Source organism: Sceloporus undulatus, chromosome 7 (assembly GCF_019175285.1).
Source record: "Sceloporus undulatus isolate JIND9_A2432 ecotype Alabama chromosome 7, SceUnd_v1.1, whole genome shotgun sequence".
Lineage (NCBI taxonomy): Eukaryota > Metazoa > Chordata > Lepidosauria > Squamata > Phrynosomatidae > Sceloporus > Sceloporus undulatus.
In genome coordinates, this window is record NC_056528.1 from 24471187 (window position 1) to 24490869 (window position 19683).

The 19683-nt window shown below is 43.8% G+C and overlaps 1 protein-coding gene across 1 annotated transcript in view; it reads right to left on the minus strand.

Moving 5' to 3' along the window:
- Window positions 1-1312: 1312 nt before the first annotated feature.
- The window catches only part of ONECUT3 (one cut homeobox 3), a 38039-nt gene continuing 19668 nt past the window's right edge, over window positions 1313-19683 (minus strand). The window contains exon 3 of the mRNA XM_042478798.1: window positions 1313-3537. Coding sequence (XP_042334732.1) covers window positions 3245-3537 — 293 coding nt within the window. The 3' untranslated portion in view covers window positions 1313-3244. The remainder of the gene's footprint in view (window positions 3538-19683) is intronic.

Below are 19683 nucleotides of genomic sequence, written 5' to 3' on the forward strand. Positions count from 1 at the left end.
CTTTCTCTCTCTCTCTCTCAGCTTCAGATGGTTTGGGACGGCAGGGGGATTCGGGTAGAAATTGGGTGGATAACTAGTGGATGGACGGCTTGGAAAACAGCAAGGGAAGAAGGAAAGGTGTGGGATATGTGTGTGTGTGATTTCCAGCACAAACCAGGCAAGGGGAACAAAATCTTTGGTATCAGGTGTGATTTTCAAATCACAAAAATTCGAAAACTCAAGTGAGGTAGCCTATATTTTCTGGTTCTCACTAAAAATGTCTTTGCATGGTTCGGGGCCCGTCGTTCGTTCGAACTCTCCTTCTCTCTTCCGTCAGGTGTTCTTCTCGTCCAAAACCGGACCCCGTGTTTCTCTTCCACTCTCTCTCTCTCTCTCTTTCTTTTTTTTCTTTTCGGTGGCTTCTCAGCCCTTAAATACTTTATGAAACCAGGTCCAGGAATCCACCATTGTCCTCCTCCATCGTCCGTTCATTAGCATCAACACATCACAACAAGACAAGAAGACACAGCAGGGCGAGGGACACTCTGTGGGGAGGTGGATCCAGGAGAGAAGATTTCGGGGGAATGTTATTATTTTTTGGTTTCGGTTTTTAGTTTTCTTCCCTTTTTATCCTCTCTCCTTCCTTTTTAATTTTTCTTTAAAGATAATTTTTTGGCAAAACATACCTTGGCATTTGCGACAGTCCCTCTTCCAGCTTGGTTCTTTCTATTGTCTCTTTGGCTGTACCAACCATCTCCCCCCACAAAAGAAAACAACATCCCACACCCTGATTGGCCATAATACCCAATAGATTGGGCCAAAAAAATATTAATATCATTATTGTGGTGAAGTTAATGGAATATTTGTAGAGGTTTGTTCCGTTGCTTTCCTTCCTTCTTTTGACGTCAGGGATTCTTATTCAATTGTATTCTTCCCCAACCTCCTCCTTTTCCGTTCCAAAAAAAGGTGCCTAACCATCCATCACTCAACACATTGTCATCCGTGTAAAGCGAACGCAAAAAACAACCCTTCCAAAAGCCCGTTGCGTAAAGAGGGCGCTTTTGTATTTTTACCCGCATTGATCTGATATTGTTTAAAAACAGCCACACGGACAAAAAAGACTCCCATATTGACCATGGAGGTGATGAGACTGAGATGTTGTATCCTCCCCTAGGCTTTTTCAGTCTCCTTTTCCTCCAGTCCTTCTGGGCAACGCAAGATGAAAACTTTGCCATGTCAATGGCTTCTTGTTTTCCTGAACATGTATTTTTTAAAAACTTATTTTGGGGGTTGTTATTAGGCCTTGTTAGGCTCACCATCAATTGGCCCAGATGATGTTCGTCTTCAAGGAGTACCATTGCATATCTGTCTTCTTCTTCTCTATTTTTAAGGCAGGCTGCTTCTTGGCACAAACACAAAAATAACTTGGGCATCTTTCGTACGTTGATCCTTTGGAGCTTTTCCTTTAGCATATAATTCCAGGTTTGGGATGCTGGTAGGTGGGTGAGAATGGGTGATACATTTCCATTCACTCTTTCCTCCCTACTCTGAAAGTAGGTTTGCACTTAAATGCATCGATTTTCCCATCAGATCTGTAACTCTGCCCCGGCTGTGCAACTCTCCTCGTCCGATTACTCTCATATCCAAAATTTCTAGTTTTCTTGCCTTTATTTTGGTAACAGAGACAAAGGAAGGAGGCCGAAAGTGAGGTTCGTAAGTATTTTGGGAGGAAGTGGATGGAAATAATACAATTTGGGGCTGGTCTTCGGATTGAAACCAAGGTTGGATGGAAGGTCAGCTGCCAGTCCAGTGTCCAGGAAAGAAAGCCAAACTCCTGCTCTTCTTTCCTTTGAATTCTTTAAAGCTTTTATATTTTTAAATACCCGATTCATGTACCTAAAATGTGCTTCATGACCCGCTTTATCTCTAGGTGACACAGTGCAACTAGGTTTGGATTCCCCCGCTACTGATTCAAAGGGGAGAAGAAGGGGGTATCTTTCATAAGAGTTTCTTCTTTTTCTCCCCCCTCCACATTTTGGCTTGGAATTCCTTTTGAGAGGAATCATCAAAGAACAAGAAGTCTTCTCTTGGATTAAACTTTGTTTTGGTAAATTGGGACCACATGTTTCCCGTCTGGGTTATGCAACACTTGGTGCAGATTTTCATGGAAAAGGGAAGCGGTTCTTGAAGTGGGTTTGAGAGAATGGGATGTGAGCAAGAAGATCAGACTCGGTCGGAGATGTTTATGAGGACAGAGTGATGATGTTTTGATGATGCTCTTTTGAATGTCCTACCATGCTATTCCCCTATTGGTATCATGAATGTCGGAGCCAGGAATAGTTTTGTTAAAGAAAAAACCCTTGCCTTGCAGAATGAGAAATGCCACATGCATATGGACCACTAATTGATCCTTCTTGACATTTGTAACTTACAATCACTTGTAATCCTCAAGGGAATGGGAAAGGGTTCCCACACAACTCAGTCAGATGCTTTCCCCCCCAAAATAGAAGTGGTCTTTACCAACTTAGCAGTGACTTTAGCTTTAAATGGGACGGGGAAGGCAAATAACTGGATATTTTAGACCTGACAGATGTCCTGGAAAGCAAGACACATGCTGGTTGTGTCTTGCTAGTGCCAATGGAACCGTAACAACAAAAGTAAAAAGGGCATATATTTAAAACCAAGAATGGGAGGATGCAAAATGAGGAGGAAAATATAATTACATCAAATACAACTGTTGCACACTTTCTTGCCCTCCTCTCCTGAAATTTTAGGTGTTTTTTTAAGGCATACATTGCACACTCGCTCTGTAGGTCATGATTGGTTATTATGAGACTTTCATTCCCTAATGACAACTTTAAAAATAGGCTTCCTTGGAAAACATTTGAAAATGAAACTGTTTCTTATCTGCGTTTCTACCTCTCCTGCTCAATTTGACCATCAGAATAACATAAACCTCTCCGGCCTGGAATTTTATAGGAAAGGGGCATTTCTCTGCTAAACCAAAGGTTTCGAGGGATGGCTTGTGAGATGGGAGGGTGAGGAAAAGTGAACCGGTTGTAAATGTCAAAACAGAGGTGGAGAAGCTAGACACGCCCATTGCAGAGGTGGGCACATGGGTGTGCATGTTTCATAGTTACTCGATGTGTGTGCGCATAGTTGTTCATGCGTGAAAAGGGGAATGCACGCATGGAGACAAGGGTGAGCTCTTGTGTGTGGAAACGGAGGGGACAGAGATGTAGAAAGTGAGATGTCAAGTGATAGGTCATGCTTTGGAAAAAGTGCTTGTCGAGGAAGAAGGGATGCCAGGGTTGGTGCCGGGCTCCTCCTGCCAGCGATTCATACACCGTCGGCGGGCGTTCATGAAGAAATTGCTGACCGTGTTGAGCTCCAGGCCCAGCTGTTGCGAAATGGTCATTTGCATCTCCTTCGAAGGGCGCTTGTTCTCTTTGAAGATGGCGATCAGGGTGCGGCGTTGGAGGTCCGTGAAGACCAAGCGCTGCTTCTTGGGCTGTAGATTCCTGTCTTTCTGCTGTTCCTGTTCTTTACGTTTGCACGCTGCATGGATTTCAAAAAGGGGAAAGGGGAAGGAGAAGAAGGATACGGCTATGAAAGCAAGGCAGGTTGCAGCGGTTTCCAACTATTCTCCCTTCCCACTAAAGCAAGGAAAAATGCCATGCCTCCACCCTGAGCAAAAACAACCACACCAAACAAAATGCATGACTGAGGATTAGAACCCTGTTTTTCTCTCCCACCCCCAAATGTTGAGTTGCTCAGGAAGCAGAATAACATCTTGGATTAATTCTATTTTCAGGGATCATTATCCATCGGTCAGGCTTCACATGAGCTTCACTGGATATCCCTGGTTGGCTAGCCATATAGGGATTTTTTTTTCAGGTAACAACACTGGTGGGCTCCCTGGTTAGCTAGACTTTCAGATTACAACAAATATTATCAAAGAGATGAATTTATACATCATATGTTCATCGGATTGTGGTCACGCTGACGTTCCTGCAAAGGATTTGAGGATGGGGGAGAATTTATTGTTTTCCTCCAGTACTACCCAGGTTTGTACATTTAGATTACACAGACTAAACTGAAACACCACTCTGATATAACTGGAAGTTTTGGAGGGGCCTTTTTGGCAGAATTTTGACCACTGCAATAACCAAAAAGAGTGTGTTATGATGGCATAAGTTGGACTTAAAGCTATTGTAACACACTATTAGCATGCCAGCCTTGGTTCAGCCTAAGCAACCCACCCAACACAAAGAATTAAAAGTGACTCCAAGGATAGACGGCTAGTTCTTGCAATGGATGCAGTCAACCCATGTTCACATCTACTTAATAGGTCCAGTAGGGTTTTAATAGGAGTTGTTCGTTTTTTGCAGTGATTTGCTCCCCAAAGCTGCAAAATTGTCACTCTTAACAGAAAAAAACACCCCTAGATTTCAAATTCACGTTAAAGGATTGGGAACAATTGGCGCACCTCAATCGAAACCCCAGCAGATGAATGGAAAAACCTACCCTAGGACCATCAGATGCTTGCAAAGAAAACAAACAAAAATAAACCTTTGTGGTACATAACAGTAATAATTTTTTTCTTTTTCTTTAAAATAAAGGAAGATACCAACATTTTGAAAGAAAACAATGACACAGATTTGCAAATCAGAACTCAGATTAAAGCATTTGCTATGGCAAACAGCATTTCGTTCTCATCCCCTTTCCCTTCCCACCTTCCCACCTATTTCTCATCACACAAAAACTTGTGTGAATTCAACGATACAATATCCTTCCCATCAAACAAATCTGGTCCATGGCTTAAGTTGAGTGATATACAGGTCACCCACATATCCAGAGTATCATGCTTTCACTTACCTGCGTCCAGGAAAAAAGGACTCTCTAGGCATCTGGAGGTCCTCCAGCGCAACTCTATGGTCAACTTTCACTGACCATAGAGTTGCACTGGAGGAACTCCAGATGCTCAGAGAGGTGACCTCTCTAGGCATTTTATAGGATTTCCAGCATGATTCTATGGTATTCTATGGTGGTTCACTATTAGCCATGATTTCATTTATAAATGGTAAGTCTGGAAAGACATCCCTCATAGATACGTTTCATTTCACATATTTTGGGGGGTTTGTACAATTTTTTTGGAGGGGGGAACCTGAGGTTTGGCACCCCAAAAAGCACCTATCTGTAGAAAGCTACCTATTTTGTACAAAATACCCTGCTCTGTGCTTTCAAACACTCAAGGGCATTGTGTCAAAACCAAGAGTTTCTATGTATATGAATTTTTCACAAATAAAATGTCATTGTGCAAAAAATAATAATTGAAAGAAGAGTTTCCATGCATACAGTTTTTTCACAAATAAAGTACTGAAGTGTGGAAAATCATTGGGGAAAACATTATAGGAACATCATTGAAACCATTTGGAATTATGATTGAAATCATTTGACCCTTTTCGATATGAAGTACTTGAAGATCTATTTCCCTTAGTATGACTTTGCTATGGCCTTGTTATTTGGGGCAGTGGTGGTTTGAAGGGGAAAGGAAGTAATGTAAGTAATTAATGGTTTAAACCAGCTACTCCTAAACTCTTGTCCCTGCATCTTTCATCCTGCAAATGAAGCATGGAGGATAATAGGAAATCTGAAAGAAATCCTTCCATTCTTTTAAGGTGTGCATGGAGAGAGGGTGGGGGAGATGGCGCTGGATGGTTTTGCAGGAACCGTCTTAACATGACTGTTTGCCGTTCAATATAATTACAGCTCCACCGAGAAAGAATCGATAGCTGCTGTAGTCAAATCTATATTCCGAGGAGCTCCAAAGCTGTAACTGGTGGAGTCCTTTCATATTTCTCTGTCCCCTGTGGATGATTGCCTAGGCAGTCTTGATCATGCCGCCAGGTGACTCTGGGGGAAACCGGGGAGCAAGCGGATGCATTTCTCTGCTCTGCAGACCTATTGCGGTGGTTGCAGGGTGTGTGTGAGGGATACCTTTTTATAAGAAATAAAGAGGACAAAAAGGCACACTGTTTGAGGTGTTTCATGTAGGGGAGTCTCACCATTTAGGGACAGGTCTTTGTGTCGGACTAGAGACCAGGGTTCAAATCCCCATTCGGCCGCAGAAACCCACTGGGTGACCTTAGCTGAGTCAGGCTCTCTCAACCTCAGGGGAAGGCAATGGCAAACCTCCTCTGAACAAATCCAGCCAAGAAAACCCCACAATAGGTTCATTTTAGGGTTGTCATGAGTCGGAAACGATTTGGAGGCATACAAGTCATACACATTTGAATGTTGGACTATGACCCTGGAGACCAGGGTTCAATTCCCTGCTCAGCTGTGGGTCGCACTGGGTGCCCTTGGGTGGGTCACACACTCTCAGCCTCAGAAGAAGGCAAGGACAAACCTCCTCTGAACAAATCGTGCCATGATAGGTTTGCCAACCCACTCCCACTCCAGCCAAGGCGTGTTGTAAACACGTTACACACTGAACAAGATACCTCAAATCCCTTATTTTGGGATGTAAGCCCCTCATGTCTGTCCACCACATCATTTATCTATGTGGACAATATCTGAACATTGCGGAGAAACACATGGCTAGGTTACTTGAAATCAATACTTTCATTTGGCATTTAAGTAGAAAACAAACTTGTTAATAGCTACTTGCTGATTGTCAGTCCTGCCTACCATGCATTTCAACTGTCCCTTATTATTGCTATTTTGAAGACCCAGCAACACTTTTGTTGTGCTACACCACCCATGTGCGACCAATTGTGTATTTGTGGACGTTTTGCCATTTCCTCAGTCCCAATGAATTCAGTGGTACACTAAAGTCCCTGATGAACAGTTACATGTCATTCAACCTCTATGTACATAAAACATCAACAGCATCTGGCATGCTGATAGTGAGATACACAAGTGCAAGTCCATCTTACACCTGTGTCTTTTTTATGACACTGCGGCAAATGGCATCTTCTTTCTCCTTCCACAGCGACCAAAGCCTTCCTCCAGCTATGGTTTTTCTGCAATAGCAACCCCCAAATAACTATTTCATGGCTGGTGGAGAATGCAGTGGATTGGAGAAGAATCTGGCTATGTCCCTGAAGCCAGGTGCAAACTGATGACATCGTGACTCTGACGGATCTCAGCAGAGGATGTCATTGGTCTATGGCTGATCATAGGGCATTGCCCGGCGCTTTTTCTTCTCCTCCATCCAATCCGAGAAACAGCTGCTGGCAGAACCATTCAACATATGTATGTATGTGATATATAGATAGCACCCTAATAGTGACATATGCAGGTGCAAGTCCATCTTAAGCCTGCATACACCTTTTTTGGGGGAGTCACTGTGGAAGCTGGCATTCTCATCCTACCTCCACAACATCCGATCTCCAACCCAGGATAAGTACTGAACTGTGATTGTCCCTTTTTCACAGCCTTTCAATGGATGGTGGGGAATGGTAGGAAGCAGAGAGGTGTCTAGCTATTTCCCTGTAACCAGATGCAAAATGATTGTGTCATCCACTGAGACCACAGAACAGTGGTTCTCAGCCTTGGGTCCTCCAGGCATTTTAGATTTCAGCTTCCAGAATGCCTGATCATTTGGGCAAGCTGGCTGAGACTTCTGGGAGTTGAAGCCCAAAACATTAAGAGAGTCAAAAGTTGAGAACCACTGCCATAGAAGGACCCTGTTGGATCTCTGCAGATAACATCAGATAACCTGTGTCTTAATATGGGGCATAGCCAGATGCGTCTCTGACTTCCTTATGCTCTCCAACCACAGAAATCTGTTCAAGAGAGAGTGAGAGTTGCTGCCACAAAATCACGAACCCCTGAGTTGCTCCATGGGGGAACAATTTCAGACTTCCACCTGCAAAATGACTATAGTATATAGGTTCTTGATCATTAAACTGTACAAACAAACCATAGTCATGGAGTAATATTGCATAAATTGGGGGTCCCTTTAGGGAGAAGGAATAGAAAACATGCATTTCTTTTTGGTCATGAGAAGGAAATACAAAGTCGTTAGAAAGGGGGGTAGGAAGAAAGTTGGGTTGAAGTCAATGAGACTGATACGGAGAGATTTTCCCATCCCAACCAGCAATTGACTCCCAAGGAAACTGTGTGTGGAGCAGAGAAGGATTCTTTCCCCTTTCGACTTCTTCTCCTTGAAGTCTCAAGAAGACAATGAAGAGCGACTCCAGTGAATTGTTTCTAAGACTGGGAACATATAATGGAGACAATCAAGTGCCTGGCTGTTGATAGGGGACTATTATCTCTCCCTGCGTGAGCTTTCGCCAGGGATCATTCCCCACAAGCTGAAGGACTGGGAGGCAAGCAATTCTGCCATTGTGCAGATACACATAGTGCACTCTCTCTGTCTCTCTGTGTGTGTTTTCCATTCCCTGGCAATCTTGAAGCAACACCACAACCTGCAATTTTCTCTCCCTCCCTTTTGACTTAAGTGTTTTTGATTCAGAGGCACTACAAAAGATTCTCATGTGCACAAGGAGCGGTGTTCAATGCGCACATGCTGACTGTAACTGGGACAAGGGGAAAACATGGCTGGAAGATTCTCCCCTCTCCTTCTGTGTGTCATGGGTCAGCCAGAAACATAAAATGTGGTTAAGATTCAATGGGCACAAAGGTGGAAACTGGTGAGGAGTGAGGGGCAACAGGGTGGATCAGGCGCTGCCCTGCCATGCCTTCCTATTGTCTTGCTGACCATTTGGCCACCCATCGCCCACCCAAATGCCCAGCCAGGGTGGCTAGCTAGGCAAATGAGGCAGGAGAGAATGGAATGGACATAGGCTGCCCCTTCTACTCCGGTGCTTTGGCTCCCTCATCTGAGAGAGCCATGGCACCAGAGAAGTCTGGAGCAGCATGTGAGCACTTGTCCCTCCTTCTCCGGTACATTGGCTTCCTTGTCTGAGAGAGCCATGGCACCTGAGGAGGCAGGAGAGATGGGAGAAAGTCCCAACCAGGGGTCACCCCTTCCCTGAAGTCTCACCAAGTGAGGACTGCGCTCCCCGCACTCGCCCAATGATGCCACTGCTGCTTCATGGTTAGGATGGGGAAAATTTCAGGATCCCCCTCCCAAAAAATCCACAAAACTGAATGTAGAAGAAATAAAAACTGAGATTCTCCCCTCCACTAATCTATGATTCTTACTGCTCTAGGAATACAGGCAACAGAAGGGATTAGATTCTCTTTATAGATCTTTGCAGCAACCAACTATAAGTAATACATAGGATTCAAGGTGTCATGGGTTTCCTTGGCCACTAGGTGGCAGTAGGTTTTCATACACAAGCCCAGCTCTCCTCTTCTCTTTCGTCTGTTTCTCTCTCCTCCAAATGCATACACACAAAAAGGATTTTTATGGCACACAACCTGCACACGTCAAATTCTGGGCCAGCAAGATTCTGTAAACTCGAGAGAAATAGTAATACCAGTGAAGGGGAATATCTGAACATTCAGCATCTCCATCAGTCAGGCTGCATGGAAAGTGAACAAGTGTCTTGCTTGGTCCATTTAAAATGTCTTTTATGTGTTTGTAGGGATGGAATCAGAATTCACCCATTTCCCAACCAGGGTTGAATCTGGAGTTCCTGACCCTTTGAGAAACTTGCGCAGGAAGAAAAACAGCATGTCAAAAATCCCCACAACTTTGAAGGAACTTTTGGTTTTGCTGTTCCCACACAACCTAAACTTTTTTTTTACGGGGGAAAAGGCCTAGGAGTTTTGAGAAACTGCGCAGGCATTTTAAGAAACGGAGTGGCTGTTTGAGTAACTGGACAGCTTTGCCGTGAAAAATTTATCCTCGTAGTTTTATACCATGCCCAGAAATAAAAATAATTTTTAAAAAACCCTCATCCGCTTACAGTGCTTTTCACTCTGAAGTTGGGAAAAGGGTGCAAAATGAAAAAAGTTGCACTCTATCTCTCTATAGAAGGTGGAAGGTTAGAGTTAGGGTTATGGTCTGGTTTAGGGTTTTGGTCAGGGTTAGGGTGTTGGGTACAGTCAGGGTAAGGATTAGGGTTTTGGTCAGGGCTAGCGTTAAGGTTTTGATTAGGGTTATGGTCAGGGTTTTGGTTAAGATCATGGTCAGGGTTTGGGTTTTGGTTAGGGTTTCAGCAGGGACGTAGCTAGGATTTTAGAAAGGGGGGGGGGTCCAGACTAAGTGCCATCATTATAATGGGGCTTGAGTGCGGCGGCGCAGCAGCACACACCATTCATTTTTCTAATGGAAGGGGGGGGTCCAGACCCCCAGAAACCCCCCCCCTTGGCTACGTCCCTGGTTTCAGTTAGGGTCAGGGTCAGGATTCATGTTTGGGTTAGGTTTAGGGTTTGGGTTAGTGTTAGGGTCATGGCTAGGGCTGCAGCCTTTGCTGGCTTAAACAGTATGTTTCTTCCCATGCTCAATTCTGTGAATCTTTCAATCTCCGTGCCAAAAGCTGTGGAGTTTCTGGAAGCCTATGCAGTTTTTCTGGCAGCTCTGAAAGAAAAGTGGCACAGTTTCCTGTCACTGGAGGGTTGGAATTTCCTCAGTGTCATGAAGATACCAGATTTGAAAAGTCTTTCATTGTTCTCAACATATGTCCGGAATGTGAAAAATTGAGCTTTTCCCATCACGAGCGTGGCACAAACTATGACTAGTAAGGTCCTGTTTGCCCTACTCTGGGGGTCACTCATTGCCAGCAGCCAGAGGCCGGCAACCCCATCCATGCCGCTGCCATGATTGGTATGCAGCTGGCATGCCCTGCGCGCAGCATGCTCTCCCAAGCAGACTGTCTGCCGCAACACAAATTAAATCTTCCTCTGAACTCGGCAAATTGGGATGTAACGCAATACAAAAAGCTCCTGAGCTAAGAGGGCTCCTGGATTCACCTCTTATGAAAGGGAGTCTGTCATCTGAGGAAGGAAGGAAGGAAGGAAGGAAGGAAGGAAGGAAGGAAGGAAGGAAGGAAGGAAGGCCCATCAGCCTCCTTCCCTTTTCTCCCTTCATTCTCAATCTCTTCTCCTTTTGAGCCGGCCCCAGCTAATGTGACATGAGCCAATTGCTCCTAATAAACTGCCAGAGTAACGCAACATGGCAGGCAAAGTCTTGCCTCGGTGCCAGAGGGGACCCGGCGAAAGGTTGACAGCTCCATTACCTGGCGCAAAGAAAGAAACCCACAAAAGCCACCCAGTCGGTAGCCAGAAAACTATCAACTTTGAGGAGGCTGGGCTGATTTTTTGGCTCGGTTGCCCCTAAGAAGCATTATGAATGTTTGCAATAAGCCACTGGCGCTCTGGCGACGATTTCCCACCTGCTCAAAACCTGTGAGTAAGATTGATGGGGAAACATTTCCTTTCTGGCATGGAAGAGTGTGAGTCCCTGGCTACCGGGCTTCTATAAATTATGACACAGGCCACTAGTTGGAAAAACCCTCCGCCAGCAATGTGTCCCAGAAAAGCCAATCAATGGGAGTTTTCGGAATTATTTTCCTCCTCCTCTACTTGCAATCCCATTCCAAGGCCAAGGGATGCAAATCCATCAGCAATAATTAGACGCAGGCTGTACCTGCGTATACACTGCAGAAATTAATGCAATTCGACACCACTTTAACTGCCACAGCTGCATGGTATGGGATTCTGGGGTTTTTAGTTTTGTGAGCTACCTAACTTTCTTGGTTAGAGAGCTCTGGTACCGCAACAAATCCCAGGTTTCCACAGAATGGAGCCATGACAGTAAAAGTGGTGTTAAACAGCATCATTAAAACAGTGCAGATGCAGCCTCCTTACAACAGTTCCACTGCCATCCAGTCTGTTTCTGGGTACAATTCCTACCCCTAATCCTCTAATTCTGACAGAGCATTAACATAATCTATTAACTCCAGGATTGTCATCCTAATCCTAACTCCCTCATCCTGATAATCCCCTAACTCTGAGAGTGGAAACCTAACCCTAACCCGAACTCCAGGACTAGAACCCTAGCCCTAACCTTAACTCTGGGACTGGAACCCTAGCCCTAGCCCTAACCCTAACCTCATTCTGCCAGAGCATCAACATCATCCCTAACCTTAACTCCAGGACTAAAACTCTAACTCTGACCTTAACTCCAGGAGTGGAACCCCTATCTTCACCCTAATTCCGGGACTGGAACCCTACCCCTACCCCTACCCCTACTCCTAACCCTAACTGCCTCATTCTGCCAAGGCATCAACATAATCCCCTAACTCCGGGATGGGAAACCTAACCCTACCCCTAACTCCAGGACTAGGAACCTAATCCTAACCATAACCTTAATTCCGCAAGTGAAATTCAATCCTCACTGTAATTCTGGGACTGGAACCCTAGCCCTAGCCCTAGCCCCCGGTTCTGCCAAGCATCAACATAATCCCCTAAACTCCGGGATGGGAACACTAACCCTAATTCTCACTCTAACTCTGGGACTGGAACCCTAACCCTAAATCTAGCCCTACCCCCTAATCCTGGCAGAGCATCAACACAATCCCTTAACTCTGGGATTGTTACTCTATCCAGAGGATGTGGACATTGTCATGATTGCATGCATTTATTAATGGGGTAGAAATTAGTTCAATTTAACAGGTCTGCGCCAGTTCAGCATGCCATACTGAAATGGATGCGCTGAAACTGTTGCATTCCATGGCCTACCAAGGAAATCCCTTCTTTCAATGGTGGCTGTTTTTTATCCCAGCTTGAAATGAGTGTCTTTTAATACACCGTTGGATGTTATGAACTCTTTTCCCTCCGGCATTTCTGAGAGTAATTGTGGAGATCTGGCTGGGATTTCCCTCTGCCCCCTCCTCTTTTCCTTTTCCTCTGCCGTAATGCAATGGGCTTATAATGGACGACGTTTTAATTTGTTGCTGAGATCTTAAGCGTGCCGGAGGAAAGATCAAGCGGCATTTGAGGGGAAGGAAAAGACTATTGTCATCAGGCCTTCAATGGCTGAAGAAATGAGGAGGGCTGAAATCTTGGAATGGCCTACCAAAACTAGGGCAATCGTGGACCTACTTTTGGGACCTACTCATGTGGCCCTGGAGTGTCTTTGTCAGTCCTCCAAGACTGCTAATCCCTCATATTTTTTCAAAATATTTTCAATTTTCAGGCCATTATTATTCCTAAATTACACAAAACCCCCTCCAATGCATATGAATATGTGAAAATACCCCCCACCAGCACCCCAGAACTCAATACTGCCCCTCAAATTTCTCCATTTTCCTTTGCAGTCCCTCTCAAAATGGCTTCTGGTCGCCATTTCGAGAAGGACTGAACCTGGGACCTCCCACATTTTTAAAAGCACCTTTTCCACCAGAGACATGGTTTAGGGACCTTTTACATGCAAAGCAGTAAAGCTAGGGCCTTTATCTGAAAGGGAAACCAGCTGCACATTTCCTTTATTTAAATTTAGTTAATCATTTCCCTCTTATCAGCTTTAATTAAGGGATACATTCGTATCCATGCGATTTGCTTAACAGAGTGACGTTCTTTCTGTTTCAAAGCATCCTCTGTTTTGGAAATGCCTTCTAAATCGGATTGCAAAACCTAAGAATCCCAAGAAAGGAAGGCAGCACTCGGAATTAACTAATTACCGACAATGAATTACTAGTAATTCATTCCTCTTTGCACTAAGTGAGTTGTATTACCATGTTCACTTTACACAGCATTGTTCCTTTTGGGCCATGAATAACTTTTTGGTTATTTTGACAGTTATGGAGGTGTGGATCAAATAAAAGATGGAGGAGGAAGAATCAGATCATGTGGTCCCAATGCCGGCTCATGCCAATAAGAATACGAATACGGATACGAATAATAAGTTGGCTCATGCCAATAATAATAATAATAATAATAATAATAATAATAATAATAAATGGCATGAGCAGGTACTGGGACTGTGTGATCTTCCTAATCCATCTTTTATTGGATCCATATCTCTATAATGGTCAAAGATAATAATAATAATAATAATAATAATAATAATAATAATAACCTGCCTTTCCCCATGGATTGAGGCAGGGAGCAACAACAATTTACAAACAACATCAGTTAAAATACATCAGTTAAAACAGACACCAATTTAAAAGGACAAATAAGATATACACATATTAAAACAATTCACATTTAAAATTGCCTTGTGCACTGTTGTGGGTTTCAAGAATACAACAAAACAACCACATTTTGTACCACAGCATTGAGCCATGGCAGTTAAAGTGGTACCAAACTGGATTATTTCTCCAGTCTGGATGCAGCCCGAGTTTCTACAGCGCAGCCTACAATTTTGCAAATACACAAATCCATCTCGTGCGCAAATTTTCTCTTCCACCTTGGGCCTCAAAACCCCAGCCTTCCCAAAGAGAGACCCCACATCTCCTTCATTTGCAGAAGGTGCTGCTGGCCTTTTGCCGAGAAGCCCATCAAAAACCTGTCTGGAGGAGCCAGCGATCAATTCCCCTGTCCAGCTGTCGAAATATTTAACAGATATTACAGCTAATAGGCAACGAGGAAAACCACAACTGCCAGCCAGCAAGAAAAATGACACAACCGGGTGTCGCAAATGAGGTGTGCTCCTTTCCATGTGGCCACCGATGCCAGGACCTGGGCAGGGAAGATTCAGGAAAGGGGGAGCTCTTTTGGCACAACAACGACGACGACGACGACAATTATGACCATTATCATTATTTTATACCCCACCTTTCTCCCATTGAAGGACTAACAAGGGCTGATCATGCTTAGTTTCTAAGATCAGATGGAAACTGGTGCCTTTAGTGTATTTAGGCCCTTCCATCTTGGACATCTCCAGCGTATGGCAAATGGCAAACCTTTTCATAGGGTTTTCTGGGGCTGAGAGTGTGTAATTCATCCAAGATCACCCAAAGAATTTCTGAGCAGGAAACTGAACCCTGATCTCCAGCGTTGTGGTCCAACACTCAATCTACTATACACCATCCCAAAGCAATGGATTCAGTAGTACTCTTGCACAGACGTGTAAATTTCATGCACAAATCCATGCATAGAAACACACAAACACGCAACCTTCATTGTCCTTCAAAGCCCCCACCCCAGGCCCATTCTCACATTCTCTTCCAGCCCCATTGCAACCCAGGCTTGCCCTCCAGCTCCAACCTCCCATGTTTGTTCCTACTACAGCGCTACTCAATCGAATTGACACAGGCAGAGATCAATGGCCCGTCCTGGGTTGTTGTTGTTTTCGCCGTTTCCACAGAAGTTGTGGGAGACACAAGGGAGGACAAAGTCTTTCACAGCTGGAGAGGGAGATCGGCCAAGGAAGGTTCTGGGAAAGAGAAATTTGATTGGAAATCTATTGGCTCCATCCCATGATTTATGGCCTCTTTACCAGAAAGGAACGGCTCCCTACCAAGCGGGGAGCATTTCGAAAGGCAACCTTGGGCTGAGTGGTAACATCCACAAAGCGGAGTATTTTTGTGAAGGCTTTCTGTGGGTTTTTCGGGCTTTGTGGCCTTGTTCTGGAAGAATTTATTCTTGACGTTTCGCCTGCAGAAGATGCCAGCCTCAGTTGCAGGCGAAATGTCAGGAATAAATTATTTCCAGAACATGGCCACAGAATAGTCCAAAAATAGCCCCCCCAAAACCACAGAAAAATATGAGTATTTTTGTTTTTCCATAAAGGAGGAAGCAAGGTTTGGCCCACATCCTCAAATAAAATAGATGATGTGAAGTCGAAGGCTTTCATGGTCAGCCTCCATAGTTTTTTTGTGGGTTTTCGGACTATGAGCAGAGTTTATTCCTAAAGATGCCAGCCACAGATGCAAGAGAAATGTCAGGAATAAACTCTTCTAGAACATGGCCACATAGCCAGAAAAACCCACAAAAAACAATAAAATAGATGATCCCTGAAAGTAATAAAATATTTGCTGTTGCTCTGTGCCTTCAAGTCATTTCTGACATATGGGGACCCTAAGGAAAACTTATCATCAGTAGCGTCATAAGGCGGTGCAGGGGTTTTTGTTCAGTTTGCCATTGCCTTCTCCTGAGGCTATGAGAGTGTGCCTTTGGTCACTTTTGGGCACCTCTTGCCCAATGGGTTTCCATGGATTCAAAACCTGGTCTCCTTGAGTCCTAAAGCTTGTCTACATAATTAAAATGCTCCTCATTCCCATCTATTAAGATGCGATCCAGCTGCATGCGATTTGCAGAAAGTCAGACCTCTTGCACCAAACAAAACTCTTTGCAAGCTCCATAGGAAAAAGCTTTGTACTATTTATTTACTGGTGTATCCACAAGGATGCGCACTATTCTTCTCATGGATTCATATGTCTGCGCATTTTCAGCATAGGGAGGGCGAATGCATACAATTTTGTGCAGGAAATAGAATGAAGCTTCGATGCAAACATGCAAAAATTCGCAGCCATTTGCACAATACGCTTCCGTGTAGTCCTTAGTCCAACTGCGGGAGAAAGGCGGGATAGAAATCTTGGAAATAAATAAAAAAGAAAATAAAGAAACCCTAAAACCACAACACCATTAGTGTAGTTGTTTGCCAGGCAACCTGTGACACGGATTTTGGCCACAAACCTGACAGAGTCAGTGGCCCCTTTTTCCTTTTAAAGGTGGTCACTTTTGCAAACTGTGAATAGTAATCAAAAACTGTGCCATTGTTTTCTCAGAGCGGGAAGATATATATATATATACACACACACACACACACACACACACACACACACACACACATACATATTGGTGCAAATCTATGCAAATTTGTGCAGGATAATGAAGACAATTAATATTGTTGTTGTTTCTTTCGAGAATGAAATTGGTGAAGAATGGCCTCCCTAAGAAACAGGTTTCAGTTTTGGAATTAATACCAGCTTCTGGATTTCAGTTTTGGAATTTGTTCAGGAAATTTGCTTCCAAAACTGAAACCTGTTTCTTAGGGAGGCCATTCTTCATTAATTTAATTCTTGAGTGAAATTTCCTCAAAGGAGAAACCGGGGGAAATCTAGGGGTCGGTCCATTGTGAAGAAAGAAGCCAACTATAATGGGCAGAAGGGGGAAATTGTGTGGGGAAAACACTGGGATGTGTGTGTGTAATTTCTATAGGTTGCTCCTGCCATTCCTAATGACCGAACGGGGGTCCGTTGTGCCCCAGATTTGCTGATTGAATGGAAATTGGAAAAGGCGTTAATTCCTCACGCGATATAGATCATCGGGAGGAAGATTGAAGCTCGGCCGGTGAGTGACGGATGGGTTTTAACATCCCTCGGAACTTGAGATTATGTCCGTCATAAAAATCAAAATGAAATTCAACATTTACATTATGCACAATCTGCATTTGGATTTTGATGCTGCTATGTGCGATCCAGGCGTAGTGAATGTTAGACTAGGACTCTGGAAACCAGGGTTCGAATCCCGGCTCGGCCATGGAAACCCACCGGGGGACCTTGGGTGAGTCACACTCTCTCAATCTCAGACCCATGGCAAACCTGCTTTTGAAACCTGCCAAAGAAATGCCATTATAGGTCTGCCTTAGGGTCACCATGAAGTTGGAAATTACGTGAAGGAACACAACAACCACAACAACAACGAGAGGCGGAACAAAAAGAAACTCAAACACATCCAAACAGGACATGCAATTGGAAGACCAAAGAAACCAGAACCATGCTAGGCTCCTTTAGGCACACAACAACCCTGTGAGGTAGGCCACACACCAAACCCCACAGTTCCTCACAACTGGCTGACTGAGCAAGGCCTGCTGGGAAATGAAGTCCAACAACCAGCCCATTGGGAAGAGGGATGTAATCTTCCACCAAGTCTCTTTTTCAGGAATATCGAGTCATTTCAGCAGTTTTTGTCCCCCTGCAAGGAAGTCTTTGAAAACCACACTGTTTTTCCAAAACATGTTTGCGAAAATTGCACAAAATTGCACAAAACATGTGCTAAATTCGTACAGGGTGGATTTTTTGCACAGAAAGGCCCATTTGCAACCCTGAAAAATATAACATCCCTTTGAAGAAATATTATTTTCTGCATAGAAGTGTTGTCTCTTGCAGAGAAAATGATTTTTTTCCTTTTTCTGTACACAACAACCGAGTGCGAATTTTGTGCAGAATAATCTCTGGTCTGCAAAAATCCTCCTCAATCCAGGATCCTTTCTGTCCACTCAGACTAATGGATTCAAAATGTGTTACAGATCCTAAGTATGTTTATATTAACCCCCAAAACCTACTAAATGAAAAAAGAAATCCCATTTTACCCCCTGAACAGACTCATAGATCAGTTCAGTGGAGACCAGCCTCGCCATTAAAACTTATCTAAATAATAACATATTGGATTTACTTAAAACTCAATATTCTGTCTCTCTGGTTTCTGGAGGAAATGAATGGTTTCAGGGCCAACCTCCACAGTTACAAAGGACTGAGGGAATGGCATGATGATTGTTATTTTTATCCCGTAACCCTCATAACTCCCTGCCTCTGCACCCACTTTCCCCCGCTGCCATCCCTTTGTTGACTGTGTGAAGCCCAGGGCAGACATGATGGCGGTGGCAGGCCTGCCCCTCGGCCCTCGGCCCCAGTCCTGGCACCAGCAATGGGCTTTTAATAGGCGTATTTTCACATTAGTTCTGGAGCTTTCAGGACTTATCAGTTAAATTAGCTTTTTCAAATTGATCCAAAGGTCACCCAGAGAAGTTTTCACGGCGCTCTTATCTCTCTCTTAAGGTCCCAGTGGCAAAGAGAGTAGTGGGAAAGGAGGAAGGAAGCAGGAAGGGCAGGAAGCAGGAAGGAAAGAATAGGAGAAGAAAGAAAGGAAAGAAGAAGAGAGGAAGGGAGGATATATGGAGAGGAGGAAGGACCACCCTCCATTCCATCCATCCATCCATCCATTAGCATCTATCTCTTATCTGATGCTATCTATGTCTATCTGGATGATCTATCATCTATCTAATTATTTATTATACCATATGATTTATATATACCATATGTTAAAGAGCATAGAAAAAACGAGGCATACAACCCAAAACAAATAAACAATAAATATGTCACGTTTCTGAAACATTTTCTAAAAAGATAAGAAAGAGATAACAGAGAAACCACCCCGACGCCTTTTAAAACCTTTTTACTAATCTCGCGAGACAAAGGAGAAAGCAAACAAATCAGGCCCAGTTTTGTCTTTTATTCCGCGGTTTCCGTCGGGGGAAGGGAAAATGAGTTTGTTGCTGGGTTGCTTTTCACAGAGGAGCCAACCTGAAATGTGTCCCAGTTTTGTCCAGTCGAAAAAACAAAACTCTAAATAAAACATATCGAAGAGGGAGAGGAGAGACAGGAAGCATTTTGTTTTTTAATCCAGATCAATATTAAACGATCGTTTGGTTTCGGTTTTAATCTCCATCTAGCCGGCATTCGTAATAGATGGATTTTAGGTATTTTGCAGAGATCCGAGGCACAAGGGGCACAAATGCCATTATGCACCTACAAAAAGAAGAAGGATAAGGATAAGAAGTGCCCAGGTCGCTGACACTATTTTAAAAAATTATAAATGTTAAAAGGTTAAATTCTACCAGAAGAGAGAGAGAGAGAGAGAAGAGGAATTGCATATAGCACAAAACCGATTAAATCTCTCGGTGTGTATTAAATTGGTCCCTTTTATTATATTTGCATTGTTTTATATTTGCATGATTATATTTACATTAATGTGGAGGCTGAGGCTGGAAGC